We start from the raw sequence: 20,910 nt of genomic DNA on the forward strand, positions 1-20,910 counted from the left end.
GCGTCTACTCCGTGTGTCTGCCCCTGGCCCGGGGCAGAGGACAAGTGGAGTGGGAGAGTGTAACCCACCCTGCCACGAGGCAACTGCCCCATAGATATGGACCCAACGGAGCTATGAGATGGAGTAAGCGGAGGCTTTGGGGACTCCTCGGTTCACCCTTCACCTCAAACAATGGCTGACTTGCTACTGATTCTCCTTTCGTTGCCAAATACCATGGAGAGCTTATTGCGGCCCAGTATGGCTGAGGTTCGACGGCAAAGACAGCGTATGATGGAGGAGGAGCCGGGCACAAGGGCCTCGGCTCAAAGACAAGCAAAACACCGACAGGATATGGGAACACTAGCCACACACAGACACGTCACTGGGTTATCTGAGGCGGGGAAGCAGGCAAACGGGGGGCTGGGGTGGGGTTAAGGGGGGTCAGGGCGAAGGATGCCCGTCTCCAAGTCCATCACCCAGGCAGCCCGCGCTGAAAACGGCGCGGCGGAGGGAGGGCAGGGCACGCGTGCACTTCCTGGGTGAAGGTCCCTGAGGGTCTTCTCAGGCCTCCATCCGGCTCGCCTCGGAACCAAGGCTGAGGAGGAAGATGAAGCAGGAGTGGGGAGAGGGCCACGGCCCCCCACTCCCAGCCCGGACCTCTTAGTCCGAGAAGAGGCTGGCGAAAGACTTCCTCAGGTTGCGGATGGTTTCGGCCTTGGCCTCGTCTTCGCTCGGGGGCCCACGCTGGGCTGCGTCTGAAGTGCTGAGGCTGTTGGTCAGGGACTGGGATTTGCTGAAAGGAAAGGTAACGTTGGGGACAAGGTGGCCCGCACTCCCAGGGAAACCATGTGACTGGGGGCTGGCCTAGAAGTCAGGACGGGCCTCCTCCTCATCAGGAGTGAGGAGCAGAAACCAGGCATTACAAGGCACTGGTCACCCTCCAGGTGGACGCTGGTGTCTCACTCTTTTTAGGTATGGAAATTGGGGTTCTCAGCAAATGCTGGACACCCAGCACTCCTACTTTCCACTGGACCAAGCTGTTCAAACAGGCATCCTGAGGCCCCATGTTCTCATGATGTACAAACCCGCATGGTTTCCAGCATTCGTTTGGAAATTGGGAGGTCTGTATGCCAGGGGCTGGCCAGGCTGGGTCGCATCTGCTCTCACAGTGAGATGCTGAGCTTGGGGCGTACCCCAGCGCTGCTGGCAGTACCCTTAGCACACACACTACACAAACACAGCTGAGACCTTACAGTGATGCCCAGGGGTCAGGGCTATGTGTCCCATTTTGTCTGTGAGGTAGTGGAAGCCCAGAGCCCTTAAGACATTTTTCTGAGGTCACTCAGCTTTCAAGGGGGAGTGCTAGAATTTGAATCCAGGCAACTTGACTCTCAAGTCTTTGCTGCCAACCGCTATCTCGTGTTGTCTGGACAGCCTCTTGCTAATCGTGCTCTAAACTCCAAATGAGTTAATGAGTTTGGTGATGCTCAAAGGGCTGGGTGCATTCATTGCACAGACACTGCATGGACCCCAAACTTTACAAAGATCAAACCCAGGAATGAATGTAGAGTAGATTTGGAGCAGCTCCAGGTGTGGCCCTAAATCTCAAATAACTGAAAACACAGCTGGGGAGATGGGAAGAGTGATTAAGGCACTTGCCTTGCAAGCTACCACCAGGACCCCCACCTCACCCACCTGTCCTCTGACCTCTCCAAACACGGCCAGGAGTAATTCCTGAGCATCACCAGTTGTGGCTCAATCCCCCTCCACCACAGCCCTCCTCCAAAATGGAAGGCTTTGGTGGGGGGTAGGGTCAGTGGGGAGGGTGCAGGGAGGAAAACCCGGGGACATTGGTGGTGGGAAATGTACAATGGTGAAGGGTTTTTTTCAATTAAAAAAAGTTTTTAATTGAGAACACCAAAAAACCCAACCAGGTAAAATGCTTAGTACTGGGGCCTGAGCGATAGTACAGTGGGTAGGACCTTTGCCTTGCACTAGGCCTACTCTGTCTCCATCCCCCTCTAAGCACTGATGGGTGTGACCCAGACCCATAAAGCCAAAAAAAAAAAAAAAGGCTTGGCGTCTAAAACTTAAAGAGTCTGGGATAGGGTTATTAACCTGAGGGTCTGAATCCCCTGACCCCGAATCAACCCAGCTCTGCCAACAAACACCAAGGCCCACACAGCCTGGTCCACAAAGCTCGTCAACAGGTTATTCAGCCCCCATAAAGCTCTGGCCATACCTCCCTGCCCACAATAGTCTAAACTTACAAGCCACGCCCACAAACCACACCTCATCCAATCATGCCCATAGCTAGCTCCACCCACACCTGGCCACGCCCACACCTAGCTCCTCCCACTACGCATATACACAAATGGCTCCGTCCACACCTAGCTCCACCTACTACACACATCTGGCTCTCTCCACCTCTAGCTCCACCCACACCTGGCCCCGCCCACACCTAGCTCCTCCCATTACACGCATACACATCTGGTCCACCCACACCTAGCTCCACCCATCCCTGGCTCTGCCCACCACCAGCCTCACCCACGATGGCCCCGCCCACCCCTAGCTCCTCCCACGCTGGCTCCGCCCACACTTAGCTCCGCCCACTCCCCTCCCAGTCCCCCAAACCACTCACTTTAGATGGGGGTGGGGTGGTGCTGACCTCCTGGACTCCTCCCCCTGTTGGGAGGTGCTGCGGCCCTGCATGGGGGGCCGGGGCTGGGAGGGCAAGGCCGAGCCTGGCTTGGAGGCCTGGTTTGCAGAGCTGCCCCCTGATGCCCGGGAGAGCTGCGGGGAGCCGGGGGATCGCTGCTGCGGAGATCCCGACGAGGGGCTCAGGGGCTGCTGGCCTTGAGGGGAGAGCCTCTGTTGAGAGGGGCTTCCAGATCGCGGGGGCTGAGGAGACTGAGCTTGGCGAGGGCCCCCTGCAGAACGAGAGAAACGGTTGGGTTGTTTCGCGCGCCGCTAAGAATGCGCGCCACCCACAGATGTCCCTTTGAGGACGTTCACAAGTGTTGCTCTTATCATAGAGAAAAGCGGAAGACCAGGTCAGTGCCTAGCTAGGCATGGAGATTAATCAGAAAATGGGACATGCTGTGCCGACCAACATGTTACCAAGAACAGTCTGGGAAGGCCAGAACTAGTGTGCATCCCTGGCTTCTGCACCCAAGACGCATGCATGGTTTTTTGCTGCATCGGGAAGAAGGGGAATGGGGCTGGGAGGGAGACCAACAGCGCGTGCCCAGCTGGCAGCTGGCAGTGAGAGGGGCGCTGAGCAGCTCTGCATCCTCTAGCCCTCACCAACTGCCAGCTTGGAGGGCTGAGACCTGCTGCTGGCGCCCTTGAACCTCCTGGGCACTGTTTGTGTGGCGCGACCTGAGGCCGTCTCCAGGGCTGCCCTGAGACAGCTCATCTTTCATTTCATTACAGCAGAGAAGGTGGCTCCCAGTCAGGGGTGATTCTGTGTGTTGGGGAGGCCAGAGCTGATGCCTGGAGACCCTGGCACCTCACTGATCCCCACCCACTCTGGCCATGACCAGGCCATGGACTTGCCGGGTGACCGCGAGAAGGGACTCATTTCTCTGGGCTCCTGGGCATTTTGGTCACAGGTGCCAGAAAGAGGACAAGAGGGAAGACCCTGGCCTTGTGCCTACATGACCACATGGCCCCCCTAGGTTCAGCTCTCAGAACCACTGATGGTCTCATGAACACCACTAGGGGGCACTACTGAGCACTGCTGGGTGTGACCCCCCAAACAAAAAAAATGAACAACTTATTTTGCCAGGGATGTAGCTCAGTAGAACGCTTGCGTTGCTGGTATGAAGCCCTCAGTTCCATCCCTGGCATCTTCCAAACAAAAACTAGTTCTTTGCTACAGATACTGTACATAAGATGCATATTGAAACTTACATAATGTTGTAATGCAAATGTTATTTCCACAAAAGTATTTAAAAAGCAAGCAAAGGAGACCATTGGGCTAAAGAGAGTCAAAGAGCAGAGGATCTGCTCTGCACAAGAAAGTTCCAGAGTCAATCCCCAGCACCTTACGGTCTCCTGAGTACCACTCGGACTGGCCCCCAGCACAGACCCTTCTCCATAAGCATTGCAAGACTGGGGTGCATGCCTGGCAATGATTAGGCCTGATTCTTATCCCTGGTCCCCTGATCCCACGGGTGCCCCCTGAGCAGGGTTCAGAAGTCCTCGTTCCCCATGAGGTTGTTGGGGAGCCACGAATCATCCTCCCTGGAGTGTAAACCTTTCTAGGACTCTGGACACCCTCTCTAAGCTGGACAGAACGGCAGCACTCACTCAGCACCACTCTGCACACAGCTTTCATTCATTCCGGTGCCTCTTTCCCGACTCTGAGGCCCAACAGAGCGTCCACAAATCTCAAATTCAAACGCCCCTTGAAGCCCTGCTGTAAATAAAGTGGGCAAGCATCAGTCAGCTCTCGTGGCTTTAAAATCTTTTCCCACTTGAGAGAAAAACACAGTTCAGAGAATCATGTCTCCAAAGAGGTGCCACCATGAAGGAAAAAACAGCTGTTGGGGGAAGGAGAGAGAGCACAACGGTTTGGAGCATGTGCTCTGCGTACAGGAGCCCTTGGGTCCATTGTCCCAGCACAGAATGGACCCCTGAGCACTGTCTCGTGTGGCCCACACATTAAAACAAAAAAAGGAAAAGAAATTTGGTGTCTCTGTAGACAGCTGGGAGTAGTGGGGCTTGCGGCAAAAGGAGAGGGGAGTGTCCTTCCAGGAGCAATTAGTGATTACTAAATTCAGCTGACAGTTACACTGATAGGACAGCTGACAGTAGATTACTGGGAACACTGGCCCATTGATTCTAGAAGCTTCTCTTTCATACTTCTTACTTTTTTTTTTTAAATTGAAAAATAGATTTCTCATTAGTTTACAATATTGCAGAATTTCAGGACTGTATTCTAACAACTCTATGTTTAGGGGATTCACCCCATTCACTGCCAAACTCCTCCTGAGTTTTAAACCCTGGTTTACTCCTTGGGGTTCTGATCTCACTGCCGGCCAGAGAGGACATCTGTTTGCTACTTCTGTTATTCCCACAGCCCCTCACCTTCTAAGACTATATCTTAGAAAATGGGACACTTGTTTATTTATTTATCACTACTTGAGTTGCGTTCATACAATTGGATTTTTCGGGAGACATTGTTGTTATTTGAATTCTGCCAAGCAAACCACTTGCTATTTTTTGAGGCATCAAAGAAAGTTCACTTGGGGCTGGAACGATAGCGCAGCGGGTAGGGCGTTTGCCTTGCACGCGGCCGACCCGGGTTCGATTCCCAGCATCCCATATGGTCCTCTGAGCACCGCCAGGAGTAATTCCTGAGTGCATGAGCCAGGAGTAACCCCCTGTGCATTGCCGGGTGTGACTCAAAAAGCAAAAAAAAAAATTCACTTACATATCTATCTATATATAGATGTACATTAAAAAAAATTAAATGTTTGTCTAAGTGCAGAAGGCTGCTAAGAAACAGGGAGGTTCATTAGAAGAAAACTTGACTTTCACTGGGGTTGAAAACAAGCACTCTGAGCTAAAAAATGTGATCTTGTTATTTTGGAAACTCAATGGCAGCATTGTTTTCTAATTAGCCTTGTTATTTTTAATCTGAATGTTAATTCAGTGGGCATTTTCTTTAATGATCTTAATTGGTTTAAAATGGATTGTTTTTCAACTCCCCAAATGGGTGTTTAGCCTCATGTCCCTTAAAATAATCTCTCTGTATCAAGCACCTCTTGCTCTGGGCAGGAGAGGAAGCTGGATACAGTGGCGCTCTTGTTCGGAAAGTGTTCTGTTCAAATGTGTTTTAAAGAGTAAGCCGGGGACAGAGTGGGAAAGCTGCGGGGAGGGCAGCGGCCCCGCCAGGAGTCTGGCAGGGGGATGAATAAGTCATTTTGAACCAATATAATTACAGAATTATTGCCAGGCAGGAGGGCTAGTCTTCATTAAGAACACCACATCTATTATGATGGTGAGTAAGACACCCGTTTCTAACTTAACGGTAAGAGCCACAGAATAGCTATGAACAACAATCATTGCTATTTTTGTGAAAAATAGGAGCGTCCCTGGGAGGCAATGCTGGGGAGGGGATTCAGTGTTGGGGATCCAACTCAGGGCCTCGGGCTACAAGCTCCATGTCGTGGGCCGCTTTGAGCTACTGGCCTGACCCTTTCTAGTAACTTAGCAGCGCGAAGAGCCACGGCCTGCAGGGGACTCCTTTACAGCCTCTTTGCTAAGCATGTCACCTAGAGCATTTCACAAACAGCCCCCAGAACTCTTCTTTTCTCCCTTTGTCACTGGAGAAACTGAGGCCCGGAGAGGTGCCGGGACATGCCTAAGACCACCAAGATAGGGCACGAGGCACACAACCGCTGGATCTGTTGGGAGAGACCCCGAGGCCAGGCCCCATTGGTGAGGGCACAGGGCTCCCCTTCCTCTTCCGAGAAGAGATGCTCAGCAGGAAGGGGTGGGGAGGGAGGTGGGCATGACCCTGAGGTTCTGGGGAGAGGAAGCCATGCGGGGTGTCTGCTTCTCTGGTAGAGTCCAGGGCTGATGGGGAGTCACTGGCTTCCTGAAGGGTTTGAAGCAGATGGTGGGGAAGGGGCTGCGTGTCCCCTCGCTCTTGGCACCATTCCCCGAGACTAAGATGAGCCCCTCTAGCCTGGCTCTGGGGCAGCGCAGGGCTGTGTGTGGGAGCTGGGAACTGGCGAATGGCCGGGCCTCCCCGGGAAACCGCCCTTTCATCAGTTTCTTTATGTTTTCGTTTCTGGGTCACACCTGGAGGTCCTCAGGGCCACTCCCCACAGTGGTCCGTGGACACTGCGTGGTCAGGCCCGGGGCCCAGGCCTCCCACATGCAGTCTGCTCCCTGTCCTTTGAGCCGTGTCCCCACCGTCGTCTTTGTCATCAGGAGTTTCCCCCTTTGCTGCAAAGGGATGCACCATCTTTTGGGGGAGGAATCAGGACCTCCAACAGGATCGGGGTGATACGCTAGACAGGTTTCTTTCTCACACCAGTCACTTGACTCCTGTGTCTGAGAACCTGGTGCCATGCCCAACTAGAAAATAGAACTTTCTAGAAGCTCTGCAAGGCCGGTCTTATACCCCTGCTGTTTCCAGGCTGGGTTTCTGCGACTGGCCGAGCAATCCTGAAGCCATCACTCACAGAGCAATGGTTGGGGGTTTAAAATGAGAACAGCGAGGGGTAAGCCCCCAGCCCCCCACCCCCCCAGCAGGCATCTAGGTCACGGGGGCCTTCGCAGCCCTCCCTCCCTCCCATCTTCCTGATGGTGCCCTGCGGTGCTTAGAGCCGGAAAACACAAGGCCGAGCAGCGGGGCAAGGATTAAACTGGATTTTCTCCCAGACGCGCGTGGACAAGCCTGGCCCCATGGCTGGTGGGGGTCCTACCTTGTGTGGGTGGGCGAGGCTGGGACTGTCCAAGCGGGGACTTTGCTGGTTTACTCTGTGGAGCCTGGATCAGAAGAGAAGAGGGGTGCAGGGAGGTGTCATCTTTCCTGGTGGGGGGCGGGATCTGTAGGGCCCCCGGTTAGTGAGACAACAAATCTTCTGTTGTTTTGGGGTCACACCTGGTGGTGCTCAGGGCTTACGCCTGGCTCTGTACTCAGGGTCAACCCTGGCAGGACTCGGGGGATCATGTGGGATGCTGGGGACTGAACCCGGGTCGAATGCATCGAAGGCACTTGCCCTCCTCGCTGAACTATATTGCTCCGGACCCTCAAGTGCACAGATCTTATAGGCGACACATCTCCGCCTGTGTGGGTGTCTGTGTTGTCCCCCTGGGGACACGCTGTATCCCGGGAGGAGGCTGACTCTGGCAGCTGGCCTCGTGCTCACGTCTGTCACTGATTCACGTTTTTTCTGCAGGGGTGAAGGTGGAGTGCACGCAGGGTTCCAAACTGGGTGAGAGGAATGTGCCAATTCTCTGCAGAAGGGGCTTCCTGGTGAGGATGGTTCTGGAAAGGGTCAAGGGGGGAGGGGGGCGCTGTGAAGCTGGGGGGAGGGGAAACAAAGACACACTGGCCTATTGATGGGCATCCTAGGAGCCCACAGAGGCAGTGTCCACGGGCCTGGGGTACTCCCAGGATGGAGGGCTCAGAAGGGCCAACCCCTCCTGAGACACCCTGAGCCAGCCGAGGTCTCCCCAGCCCACCTTGCTGGGGGATACCCTCCATTTCTTTCCCCCAAGGACCGTCCTTCCGGGGGTGCCTCCTTTGGCGCAGGGGCTCCGCATTCCCAGAAGGCCCGCGTTCCTCGTGGCCCCCAAATCTCCTGGGCTCTCCAGGACCTTACCCACGGCCTCAGGGGCGAGGGCACGGTGCCCCCGGGCACCAGGAGTTGGCCCATTCTGGAGACAACAAGGTCGGCTATCAGCTGTCTGTCCTCCTCCACGTGCTCCCCGATCAGGGGCATCGAGCTGTCCATCACCTGCGGGGGACAGAGGAGGCCTGAGAGCGCCCGACGGATGTGGCCGCTAGATGGCGCTGCGCGCCACCAAATCCTGGCCGGACTGCTCGGCGGACACCGGCCACATCCCGGCTGCGCGGAAACAGGCAGGAAGAGTCAGGATCCAGGTCCATCACTGTGAATCCACCCGGACCTCCAGCCATGGGACCCACTGAGGCCCCGTGGCCTGGCCGGCCTTTCCTGCGCTTGCGCTTGCTCCCTCCCAGGGTTGGGGCTAGTAGGAACTCTAGCCCCAACTCATCAAGGTTTTCTGCAAAATCGGAAACAACAAAGATGGGGAGGAAGGGAAGAAGGCAGGAAGAAAGAAATGAGCCCCCGCCACAGTTCACCTGCTGTCCACTCTCCCACCGGTAGCACTCCTCTTCCTCCTCATCTTGTCTCTGCCACAGGCCCTTTGCACCTCCGTCTGTACTCATGGTACGATATACCTGCCTACTAATTAGCCAACTTTCAGCCTTGCTTAAGCTTCAGTCTCGTTCAATACACCCCTGCTTAGCTATAACTTGCTAAGGTATTCCTCTCATCCAACAAAGAGAACGACTGAGTCACAGAGAGGCCAAACTAATGCCCTGATTCCTGCAAGCTAGGAAGCTGCCAAACCTGGCCTAGGTGTTTCACCAGATACAACCAAGAGACACAAGGTCCAGGGCCAGAGAGATGGTAGAGGGGTGAAGGTACTTTCCTTGCATAGGGCTAACCTGGGTGCAATGCCCAGCATCACATGTGGTCCCTAACGCACCTTCAGGAATGATTCCTGAACATAGGCCAGGTACAAGCCTGAGCATTGCTGGGCAGGGCCCCCAAATGAAAGAGAAATACAGAGACAGAGACTGAGAGACCGACAGACACACATACACACACATAGCAAAAGACCAAGAGACAGAGGAGAGATAGAAAAGAGACAGAGACACACATAAAGAGAAACAGAGAGACACAGAAAGAGAAAGACAGAGAAGGGAGAGAGATACAGAGGCAGACAGAGAGACAGACACACATAGAAAGAGACACACAGAGACACACAGAGAGACACACAGAGGAGAGACAGAGACACACAGAGAGGAAGAGAGACAGAGAAAGAGAGAGAGACAGAGAGAGAGTAGAGAGACAGAGACAGAGAGAGACAGAGACAGAGAGAGACAGAGAGATACAGAGAGACACAGAGAGACAGAGAGATACAGAGAGACACAGAGAGACAGAGAGACACAGAGAAAGACAGAGACAGAGACAGAGAAACAAAGAGAGATAAAGAGAGTCAGAGAGAAAGACAGAGACAGACAGACACAGAGAGAAAGACAGAGACAGAGAGACACAGAGACACAGAGAGACACAGAAAGAAAGGCAGAGGAGGGACATGAACTGGGGCGGTCCAGAAGGAGAGGACAGGACAGCCTCCTTCTGCAGGGGCTCCCCAAAACAAACCCTTGGAGTGCCCCCTCCTCCGACCACAGGTTGTTGAAGGACCTGAGCCATCATGTCCACGCGGCCTCAGACGGTTAAGCCAAGGACCAACTATTAGTGGCCACTTGCCTCAAGCCAGGCAGGCCATCCAGGGAGGCTGTCCCCAGGCCCAGGGAGCTGGGAGGCCTTGTGGGGGGCCTCTCGCTCCTTCTCCCAGCCAGCCCTGCCCCATCCCCTCATCTCAGCTCCTCCATCCCCACTCTATGGCCACCTGGCTACTCTCTGCCGCCCACCTCAGCCCACAGCATTGCCCAGTGGGTTAGTGGGTCCCCTCAAGCAGCCTGCAGGGCCTTGAGTCCGGCCATGCGACGCCCTCCTTGGCCTCCTGCAGCGGGGGAAGCACCCAGGCCACTTGGCAGCACTCACACAGGGCTTTGCTTTCCTGAGCACCTCTGAGTGCCGACCCAGGCAGCCCCTGAAAGGCCCTCAGGCAGGGCTGGGAGCCTCGAGTCTCCCCCTAGCCGGCTGGCCTGGTGGGATCATGAGCCCCAGCTCTGCGACATCCCCTGTGCGGATGCAAGTGTGGGTACCTCCCTCCGTGTCTGTGCATCCCTTCCTCAGCCCGGAGCCCAGGGGGACACGTCCAACCGGCTGGTTTGGGACCAAGTCGAAAGAGCCCACCATGGTCAGGATGCAGAAGAGCAGATGTGGGGTGTGGATGCGGGGTCCTTGGGGCTGAGCTCAGAGGGGGCTCCTGGGGTCCCACTCTACTCGCCATGCGCCCGCTGCATCCCACTTCACTTCCTGCATTCCGGGTGGTGGGAGCCCCTTCCTGAGGAAGTGGACACATGGTCGATTTCCCCCCGCCCCCTCCCCGGGAACTGAGGTTCCAGGGAGCAGAGTGTTCCCTGGACAGGCCCCGGGGCACATTCCAGGCTTTCCCTGAGGGCTCAGAGCTCCACAAACGTCATGTTCTCACCCCCAGGGGCAGGGGTGAGGGCCGATGTTGGGGATCCAGGGCCTCTTCTTTCCACCCCAGGGAACACTTTCTCTCTCCTGGACACCAGCTCCCTGGCTCCCGGGACCTCCTCCCCCAAGCTTGAAGCCAGGGAAACAAGGGGGCGATGTCTCTGAGGGGACAAGGCTGCGACAGGCGGACACTCTGTCTCCTCATGGGGATCTCTGCAGAGGCCGTTTTCCTCCACTCCAAACCTACTAATTTCCCTGTTTTGTTTTGCTTTTATGTGAAAGGTCTTTCACCTCAGCCTTATGACTGTCTGGGCCCTGGGTGAGGGTGGGGCTAGGGGGCTGGGGGAGGGAGGTGCTCTGGGAAGAGGGAGAAGGGCTGATGCGATGGGGGAGGGGAAGGGGGTGATGGGGGAGGGTAAGAGGATCTGATGGGGGGGAGGGGCTGATGGGGAAGGGGAAGGGGAGTTTGAGGGGGGATGGGAAGGGGTTGATGGCTAGGGGAAGGGGGTCTGATGGGGGAGGGAGCCCCCGAATCCTTCCCTGCTGACCCTTCATCTCTCTAGGCAGAAGCTCTGGGGCAGGCCAGGGGACTTGTGAAGAGGAGGGGGCCGCTGGTTGTGGGTGCAGGAGAGAGACTGGCAGGGGCATGAGTGTGGAGTCAGACACCAGAGGTCCCCTGTGTTGCCTGGCCTGGGTGGCGGGGAGGGGGAGGGGCCCTGCTCCCCCCAGCTTCCTCACACCTTCCCCATTCACAGCCCTGCCTCCACCTCCAGAGGGTTGCTCTGGCCCAGCCGCTGCCAGCCTGCACCCCAACACTGCCGCCCCACCTCAAAGGCCACTGCTGGAGCCCAGCCCACATGTGCATATGCACGCATGTATACAGAGGCACACGTGAATGTACACCTGCAGGCACAAATACACGCACACTTGCACTCACACGCACACGCACGCACACACAGATACATGCACACATGTGCACATGCACACCTACATGCACGTACAAACACACATGCACATATCCACACATGCACACCTGCATCTATAGATACACGCACACATGTACACCTACATGCACAAATACATGCGTGCATGTACACACATCCACATACACACATGCACACAAGGACACACGTGCACATACATACACACATGCACAGATACATATAAACACACATACACATGCACACCTGCATGCACAAATATGTGCGCACATGTACATACACACATATACACACATGCACACCTGCATGTACAAATACATGTATATGCACACATGCACACATGTACACTCATGTACACATGCATACCTGGCATGCACAAATACATGTAGATACATGTGCACACATGTGTCTTTGTTGCTCTTGGTTCCAGCCCCAGCAGATTGTCACACCTCATGCTGGGGTTCCTGAGTTGCCCCCACCCCCCAACTCCAGCAGGGGGTGTTTAGAGATCACTGTGGGTAGGGGTGGGGAGGTGTTCTGGAAAGTTCTGGAAGCTATTGGAGAGGGGTGCCAAGCCCCGCAGGCCCTGCAGAGAGCCATCCCCTGGATCCTGTGAAGGGGCTTCCCCGGGCACGGCCGGCGTTCCTTACCTCGATGATGAAGTCTCGGCCGTCCTTGCTGTGGACGGCTTTGACGGCGCAGATGTCCAGGCCACCGAACATCTCAGAGCAGCTGTCCACCCACAGCCTGTACCTGCGGGGCGACAGTGGTCATTGAGCTGGGGTAGGGGAGGCAGGGAGAAGGAGGACACGGGGGGGGGTGGGCTGGAGAGATGTGGGGGGGCACAGACAGCAACATGCTGGACCGGGGTGCAAGCAGACAGATGGGGGTCAGATGTGGAGAGAGACAGGAATCCAGACCGGGGGTGGGGGTGGGGACTCAGACGGGAAGGCAGAGACAGACAGTGGAGGCACGGCTTCAGGGGGAAGGTGGGGAGGAGGGCAGAGGGATCTGAGCCCCAGGACCATGAGGAGAGCATATCTGTCCTCTCCGGAGGCCTCCCTGTCCATTTCCCTTCTGCAAGGGCTCCAGCACTCCCTCCCAGGCTTCCTCAGCACCTGAGCCCAGCAGACGCAGCACCCTCAGAGCCCCGTGCAAAGCCAGGAGGCCTGCGGACACCACCAGAGCTTGTGGCCGGTGGCTGAGCACTCTGTCCCCCCACACGCCCCCAAAAGCAAACTGACCAGAGAGGGAGCAAAAGCCACCAGGTCTAGAGGCCCAGCCCTGTCGACCCCCTGACCCCTGTGCCCTTTCCAGACCCCTGTGCCTCCCTCTCTAGCGCCCCCCCCCCCCCCCCCCAGCCCCCTGCCGTCTCTCACCTCTCGGTCATGGCCACCTGCTCGAGCATGGCGGAACCGGTGTTGGCCTTCCAGTTTCCGGAAATGGAGGTTCTCCTGCGTCAGAACACAGGACACGCGGCGGGCGTTGGGGGCCCCCTCTCACCACTCTGCTTTCCTCTCTGGCTGCTAAGAAGCCCCAGTTGCAAGAGGCAGTACCCGGCCCAGAACGTCCTTCGAGAGACGCTTCCTAGGAAAGGGGCTTTGCCGCTCCTCCCTGCTAGGCCCAGCCCCTAGTTGATTCCTTGGCTTCTGTTTATCTTTTCCCAAGCCACCCCCGACATGCAAGCATGCCATTCAAATCAAAGTGAAGATCGAACTGCGGCTCCGGTCCTCCAGCTCCCCAAGATCCCTGCAAAGAACCTCGATCTGCTGGTTTTGAGAAGGGGAATCAGGGCAGTAGAAGGCTGATGCTTCTAGAAAGCTCTGAGGACTGAGGGGAGGAGAGAGGATCCGTTGGAAACACGCGTTTTCTTTCCTTTAGAGCAGCAGGCCGCCAGCCCACTTGGTTGTTGTGTGTTTCCTGGACCTGTGTCCCCGCGCCTTCTGAGTTTGTACGTGCACTTTCCTCTGGTGCTGGCCCCACGCACGGTCCCTCTTGGGCCCCTCTGCTGTTTTGTCTCCATCTTTGCCTCCCCTCTCTGTCTGCTCTGTTACATGGTAGCCCCCCTGGCTCCCAGCAAAAGCAGGACCCTCCCTGGCACCCCAGCCACTGCCCAGCAGGCTGCCTGCTTTACTCGGACCTAGGGAAGGGGACACATGGGACTCCTTTGCGGCATATGACATGCCACTGGGCTCATTCGCTTCCTACCAGGTAAGGAACTGAGTATCCAGGGAAGGACCCAGCCTGTCTCCATGGGCACCTCTGACCTCAGCAAAGACCAAATGAGATTCAGAAGAGGGAGACTCTGATGGCTCAGGAAGGGCATATGGTCAAAGCCAAAGGGTGAACTGGGAACTAGAAATTTCTGCCACAGGTGTCCTCCCAAAGGGCCAGTAGGATGGACCTGAGATGTGGGAAAGAGACTCTGTAACTGCTGCGGGTGCAGAAAAGAAAATTGTTGCCTAGGTCGCTTAGTAAGATGCTACCATCATTTTGCTAGAAGACAAGTTCTTCTCCTCCCAATGTCTAGAGCAGCAGAAACACAGCCACTTTGCTCTCCTTCCAAGAGATGATGGTGGCGAGAGCTGACATCTAACAGCTTTAGGAGCAGAAAGTTCTGTCCGCCTCACCAGTTAGGCATCATTCTCCCTGTCGTTCCTGCTCACTGGCTGCCTCCACCAAACCACACCATCTGGGAAACTTGAGCCTCTGAACCAGGAACTCCATGGTGAGTCTATCATGGGTTTGGGGAAAGAACTGATTGGCCAAATGGGATGCAGGTCTGGGAAGACGATTGGCTAAATGGGATGCATTCCTGGGAAGTGGGAGGGAAGGTAGAGGGCCATGAAAGAACCTTCTGATATCACCCATGTAGTGTTGACGCCTTGCTGAAGAACGTGGAAGGGAAAGGGTTTGGGAAGGACCAAGGCCCCGAGTACAGAAGTTGCACTTGAACTCTGCACTGTGCTTGGCCAGGGGCCGCCCCCAGGTTCACAAGCACCTTGGTCCCCCGTGACTATACTGGGACAGAACACTAAAGAAGTGGCTGATGGACAGTAGGACCTGAATTCTTCCCTGCAGGGCTGGGAGGTTAGCGATAAGCAACCTGGGATGGCTCCCATGAATCACACGCTCGTCGATGGGGGGTGAGAACGTCAATACGAAGTCTACTTAGCTTCGGATAAATATAGACGTGATGGGGTATGTGCGGGTTCAGATCCACACACATTTCCCAGCTCTGTCTGCCAAGAGGCCTTAGACACGATGACAGCCCCTAGCAACCAGCACAAAGGCCTGCGTGCAGGGCAGGAAGTGGTCCAGAGAGGAGGGTGAGCGGCCGGGGTGGCATGGCCGAGCTCTGCTGAGGCTTGACACGAACCTCAGCCCTCGGATGTGCGCCAACCCAGTGTCCAGGAAAGGCCATAACTAATGACAAATTGGAGCTGTCAGGGCAGAGAGGCGCCTCCTAAAGAATGCAGCAATGAGGTAATCCTGCAGGAGAGAATCTGGGACAAGGTGGTGTCAATGTCAGAGTGGGAACTTCTACCAATGAGGAACGGTGGGAAGTGGCTGGTTGTGGAGGAAGTTCTCAGGGACACCCTGGAATGTTCCTGATCTTGGAGTGGGCAGGGAGGAGGTGAGCGAGTCACCCCAAGGATATGTGAGCAGACACAGGGCTGGCCTGGCTCCTGGGTGCTAGAGGCTGGCTGGCCAGCCAGGGCGGAAGCATTCCTTAGGAGGTGACTTTATTCCTATACTGGGGTTATTTCCTTAGAGGTCACCGGCCTGCTCTTCGTCCAGTGGAGAGTATCAAAGCCTAAGACGAATGGCTCCCTTGGACGAAAATCATTTGTGGATTCCTTGTCTAGGCAATCTCGACGGTACAAAAGTACCCCTAGATGATACCAAAGTACCCCTGAATATCACACACATGAATGTGCATGGCTGAGGGCAAGAAGTCTCTATTTATAGGAACTGGAGGCAGCTGCATGGGTTCCCTGTGGGCTGTGGTTAGCTGACCCTGACCCAGAGCACGAGTTCTGCCCCCAGGAGTACACGGAGGGATTTTCCCAGGCAAGCGCCTGCCTGGAAGGGCTCCAACATGGCGCCATGCAGAGGCTCAGTGCCACTGCACCTGGCACCAGAGGCCTTACTCGCTATCTCCCCATCTAACGTGGACCCCACAGCAAGACTTCTTGGTGGGAAATGGACAGGCGTGAGCACTGATGAGGCCTTCACCAGAGACCGAGGTGGCCCTTCTGTTTTGGACTGTCCACTCATCCCTGTGACCAAAGCGGGGCCCTGACTCACTTTCTCTCCCCAGGGTGAATGTGGTTGGATTCATTCCTTCTCTTTTAGTCATGACACCTCGACTTTGCCCTGTGCATCGCGCAGGCTGCCTTGGTGTGTGTGTGTGTCGGGGGGAGGGGTGTGTGTGAAACTCTCCATATCGGCTTCCGTTCTTTTCTCTAACTCTAAGCGTGTGACTCGAGATGGACAGACTCCAAGGCTTCCCAGTCTGGAGGGAAGCCCTGGAAATGCTCAGATTTACTTTCCGTGAGCTGTGAACGTTGACTCCTCCTGCTGGTTACTCAGATTCTTGAGGCTGTCTTGTAGCCTACTATTTCTGGAATGGAGAGTTGAGTGGGTTTGTTTGGTTTTGGAAGCTTGGGATCATCCATGGTTTCCTAACCAGTTCCTTTAAAGAAAACCTTAGATGGAACTGCTTGCTATGGGGGAAATCCTTAGTGATCTTCTCACTGTTCTGATGGGTTTGGGAGAAGTCCATTTGCTGCTGGTGGGTCTAGACTCATCTGTTTACAAATATATCCTGCAGATTTCCTGCTCCAAAGAGAGCCAAAGAACACCCCAAACCCTCAAGCCAGGCATTCAAGGCCCTCCTTGACTTGTCCCCAAGTTTCTTTTCCTTCTTATCACCAATGACCTAGAATCTCTATGCAGTGGAAATTCCTGTAAACACACCAAGTGTCTCAAATCCTAGTTCAGGTAGATGGACTTCTACCCTGGGATTAGCATGATGGGACATTAACCCCAGGCCATCCTGACTAGGGAAGGCAAAGGAGGAGGGGATATGGTGACTGCAGGGTCACTCACTGCCCTGGAGGAGGAGATGGGGCACTGGGCCTTCCACCCGACCTCATTCCTCCCACCTTCTCCCTGCCCACTTACATGTAGGCCTTGTAGTTGGATCCGATTTTCTGGATGCGGATGTCGTACTTGGAGTCAATGAAGGCCTCAGTGGTGGCGTAGGTCTTGGCCATGGCCACGATGCTGGTGATGTCCAGGTAGTCATGCTGGTTTTCCACCTTGATCTGTGTGGGAGGAGCAGGGCATGAGGGCCACGGGCCAGTGTGCAACCAGCCAAGGCCTCCTGGGCTCCATGGAGTGATCTGGACGTCCCTGGCTTTTCCCAAGAAATGGAAGACATGGCCTTTGGCTGAAGGCTCCTGGGGAGGCGGGGCCTTCGAGTGGGGATGGCGAGACTCCTGGAGGTTCTGAGCAGGGGTGGGAGAACGGCATCTCCTTTAGGCATTCAAGGGGCCACTGAGAGTCAAGGGCTGAGCATACGCTCTGCACAAGGGACACCTCAGTCCATCCCTGCACCCCAGGAGTGACCCCTGAGCACAGAACCAGCAGCAGTTCCTGAGCAAGGCTCCCCACAAAAGACATCCCAAGACAGATGGGTGTTCACTGGGGAGATCTCAAGGGGGGCACAGCAGAAGAGGGGCGAGGGAAACGGCCCAACCTGACTCCTGGGGAACATCCCCTGGAGAGTCTCCAGGGCTTTGTGTGTTTGTGTATGTGTGTGGAGGAAAGGGGGGCAGAGTTTTAGCTCAAGGGCTCCAGTGAGGGGAGGGCAGGAATGCAGGGAGTGTGCATTGTGTGTGTCTGTGTGTGTGGTGCAAGCGTGTGTGTGTCTGTGTAGATGATGTGTGTGTGTGAGTATGGTGCATGGATGCAAGTGTGTATGCATATGGTGTATATAGTATGTATACATACATGGTCTGTGATGTGTGGGACATGTATGTGTGTGGCATGGGTAGGTGTCTTACGTGTGTATGTGCATGAGTGTGTATATAGCATGTGTTATGTATATGTAGTGTGTGTATGTGTGTGCTGTGTATGTGTGTGGAATATGGTGTATATGGTGTATATGTTTGTGTGTGGGTGCGCGTGTGCACTTGTGTGTGTGTGTGTGTGTGTGTGTGTATGTGTACATGCACTGGACAAGCTGAAGTCAGGGGCAGAGATCAGGGCAGATACTTGCATGGTTCATGGGGCTAAGCCAGGAATACAGGTGGTGCAGGGCATAAGGACACAGTCCCAGGAGAGCATTGAGGCTCAGCCATGGCTCTCAGACAGATGTCCTGGGGTGCACAGTGTCTGACCCCCCTCAGCCACTCCCACCCCCACAGCACAGGGCTTTGGATGCTGGCACAGCCTGGACAGGCTATGAGGGATGACCTCCTGGCCCCACAATCCCTGCTGGGCCCTTCTCTCCCCCCTTCGAGGCACTGACCTCTGACCCCCATTCTTCTGTGATGATGCCCCCCCTACCTAGCCCCCCATCCTGTCCCAACTTGCAAAGCATCATGGAGCTCCCCCACGGAACCTGGAGCCGTGCGGGCACTAGGGCGGCCACAGCAGAGGCAGAAACCAAGCTTCTTGCCTGGTTCAGGATCCAAAGACCAGCACAAGAGCTGAGCATGCAATTTGGACTCCCTGGCCTTCCTCAGGAGCTCTTCCTCCTTCCTTCCCCTCACACTGTCCCTGCTCCTGCTATCTGTACGGCTTCTCCCTCCGTGTGTGTGTGTGTGTGTGTGTGTGTGTGTGTGTGTGTGTGTGTGTGGTGCGTGCACTCAGGAGGGCTGGATATGATTCAGTGTTCTTCCTGGCTGTCCCCTCAGAGGTCTCCTTTTCAGAGTTCCAGCTTGGGACGGGAAGGTCATCTTCCACACCCTGGGCGCCTGAATGCCTGCAGTGAGAGGGGGCCCAGTCATGGGCAAGGGCGGGTCATTCCACTTGAGGGAAATTGTCCGCGTGAATAAATGGTCCCAGAGAGCGATAACATCAAGTGTCTCTGGAAAGTTCACTCCGGAGTCTGCTCTTTCCTGGTATGACGGTCCAGACAAAGTTGTTTATTTCATTTCATTTCATTTTATTGTTTTGAGCCACACCCAGTGGGGTTCAGGGTTTACTCCTGACTCTGTGCCGAGGAATCACTCCTGGTGGGGCTTGGGGACCACCTGGGGTGCCGGGAATAGAACCTGGGTTGGCTGTGTGTGAGGAAAATGCCTTACCTGCTGGTCCTATTGCTCCAGCCCCCAAGTTGTTTTGGTCCCCTCTTCTCCCAATAGCTACGTGGGGAACTTTACAGATCCAGAATATTTACAAACAACTTAAGGGCTGGGAGGCACTCTCCCGCAAATAATAAGCATCGCTTCAGAGCAATTGTTCTTTTTTCTGGCAATCACCAGCCGTCAGGGACCGGATGGAGACTCAGGCCATTCTGAGTTTGAAATAAACAAAACCCCAATGCTGGCTCACAAGTGGAGGCATTTTTTTTCTTTTTGCTAAACAGAAACCGGTTCAAGGGGGTTAGAGGGGGAAGAGGGGTTCAATCGTTTTGCAGCTCCTGGATTCTTGAGGCAGGAGCAGATCTAAGCCGTGACTGAGCCAATTCTGGACATGAGACTCAGGGAGGGCAGCACAGTCAGTTCCCGAGCTGAGTCTCCCCAACCGAGGAGAGACAAAGGGGAATTGCCTGTCACCTCCTGGAGAACTTCCCACACTCTGTGGGTTCATGGTGTCCACCTCGGGCATGACTGTACTACCTTCTTAGGCCAGAGGAAATGCCGAGAGGGTTCACTGACCAAGTCGTGAGAGTGGAACAGCTCTGTAAATATTTACGTTCTACAACTTGGCAACTGCACCGCACAATGCATAGGCAGTTTTGTTTTGTTTTGTTTTGTTTTCATTCTTAAATCACTGGTCACTTTCTCATGGGCTGTGTGTGCTTGTTGGGCACTGCACAAAGCCCCACACCGCAGGGTCGAGGGGGAACCATCTCCCTTATGATCTTTCCACCCCAATTTTCACATGAACCCTGCCACTGAGAACCCAGAACCCAGGGATGTGCCACTGTTGAAAGTGTCCAGCTGAGGTTCAAGGTCTCAATCTTGAGCAGTGGAATCACAGGGAGAATCCATGGCCGGTCATTTGCCTGGTGTCCAGCACAGGACAAACATTGCCGGGTTTCTTGTAAACTTTTCGACTGTGCTGCTTTGGGGGTGTCTAGGCACAGGTGCGGAGGTGGGGGGGTGCTGTGGACCTCCTATGATTCTGGCTGTCCACTCTGCAGAAAAGAAACTTCTGGGGCCTTTTCCCTGTTGAAAGTCTGCCAGCAACTCATGGAAATGTAGTTCTGAGAAACTGTTGGGGGTGGGATTTCCAGCAGATCCAATGAAGCTTCATAGTTTTTATTATTCATGGTGGGATTTGGGTTCACACCCCATGGTGCTCAGGGTTCTGCGCTCAGAGATCACTCCTGGCAGAGGTCAGGGGACCACATGCGGAGCTGGGTTGGCTGTGTGCAAGGCAAATTGCTTTAACCCCTGTGCTATCTCACCAGCCCCCAACAGAGGCTTTAGACCAGTCCATCCCTGCTGGGAACCAAGGATTGAGACTGCTAGAATCATCAGAAAGGCAGAACAGGCTGATAACAGGAACTCGATATCTGGAGAACCAGCAGTCCAGTAGAAAGCCACACAGGCCAGCTGCCCATCTGCTGTCTCTGCTCTTTCTCCCAGAGGAAACAGCCCTTGAGATAAGCCCATTATAAGGATGTTTGTCCCGATATACTGAGGCCCTGAATGTATAAAAAGTTTATCCCACCGGATAGATTAAGAGAGTTAGGCCATTGACCAAAAATGTTGCTGTTCTTCTAAGGACCCCTGGTTCTAAGCCATAGATACTGACCGTGCAGGACAGTTGGTCCACGAGGCTGTCAGCCCCCTGACCTCACATGGAGTCTTTTATTTCTGTCTCTCATTTTTCTTAGTCCTTTGAGGTGGCCCTGC

General features: G+C 55.0%; 1 protein-coding gene across 1 annotated transcript in view; it reads right to left on the reverse strand.

Annotated features, from left to right (window-relative positions):
* Window positions 1-440: 440 nt before the first annotated feature.
* The window catches only part of SYN3 (synapsin III), a 391,482-nt gene continuing 371,012 nt past the window's right edge, over window positions 441-20,910 (reverse strand). Inside the window, exons 7-13 of the mRNA XM_056115904.1 lie at window positions 17,000-17,142; window positions 13,189-13,263; window positions 12,460-12,562; window positions 8,328-8,462; window positions 7,425-7,488; window positions 2,621-2,909; window positions 441-772 (exon numbers count right to left, since the gene is read on the reverse strand). Coding sequence (XP_055971879.1) covers window positions 640-772; window positions 2,621-2,909; window positions 7,425-7,488; window positions 8,328-8,462; window positions 12,460-12,562; window positions 13,189-13,263; window positions 17,000-17,142 — 942 coding nt within the window. The 3' untranslated portion in view covers window positions 441-639. The remainder of the gene's footprint in view (window positions 773-2,620; window positions 2,910-7,424; window positions 7,489-8,327; window positions 8,463-12,459; window positions 12,563-13,188; window positions 13,264-16,999; window positions 17,143-20,910) is intronic.

This window comes from Sorex fumeus, unplaced genomic scaffold (assembly GCF_029834395.1).
Source record: "Sorex fumeus unplaced genomic scaffold, SorFum_2.1 ptg000003l, whole genome shotgun sequence".
NCBI lineage: Eukaryota > Metazoa > Chordata > Mammalia > Eulipotyphla > Soricidae > Sorex > Sorex fumeus.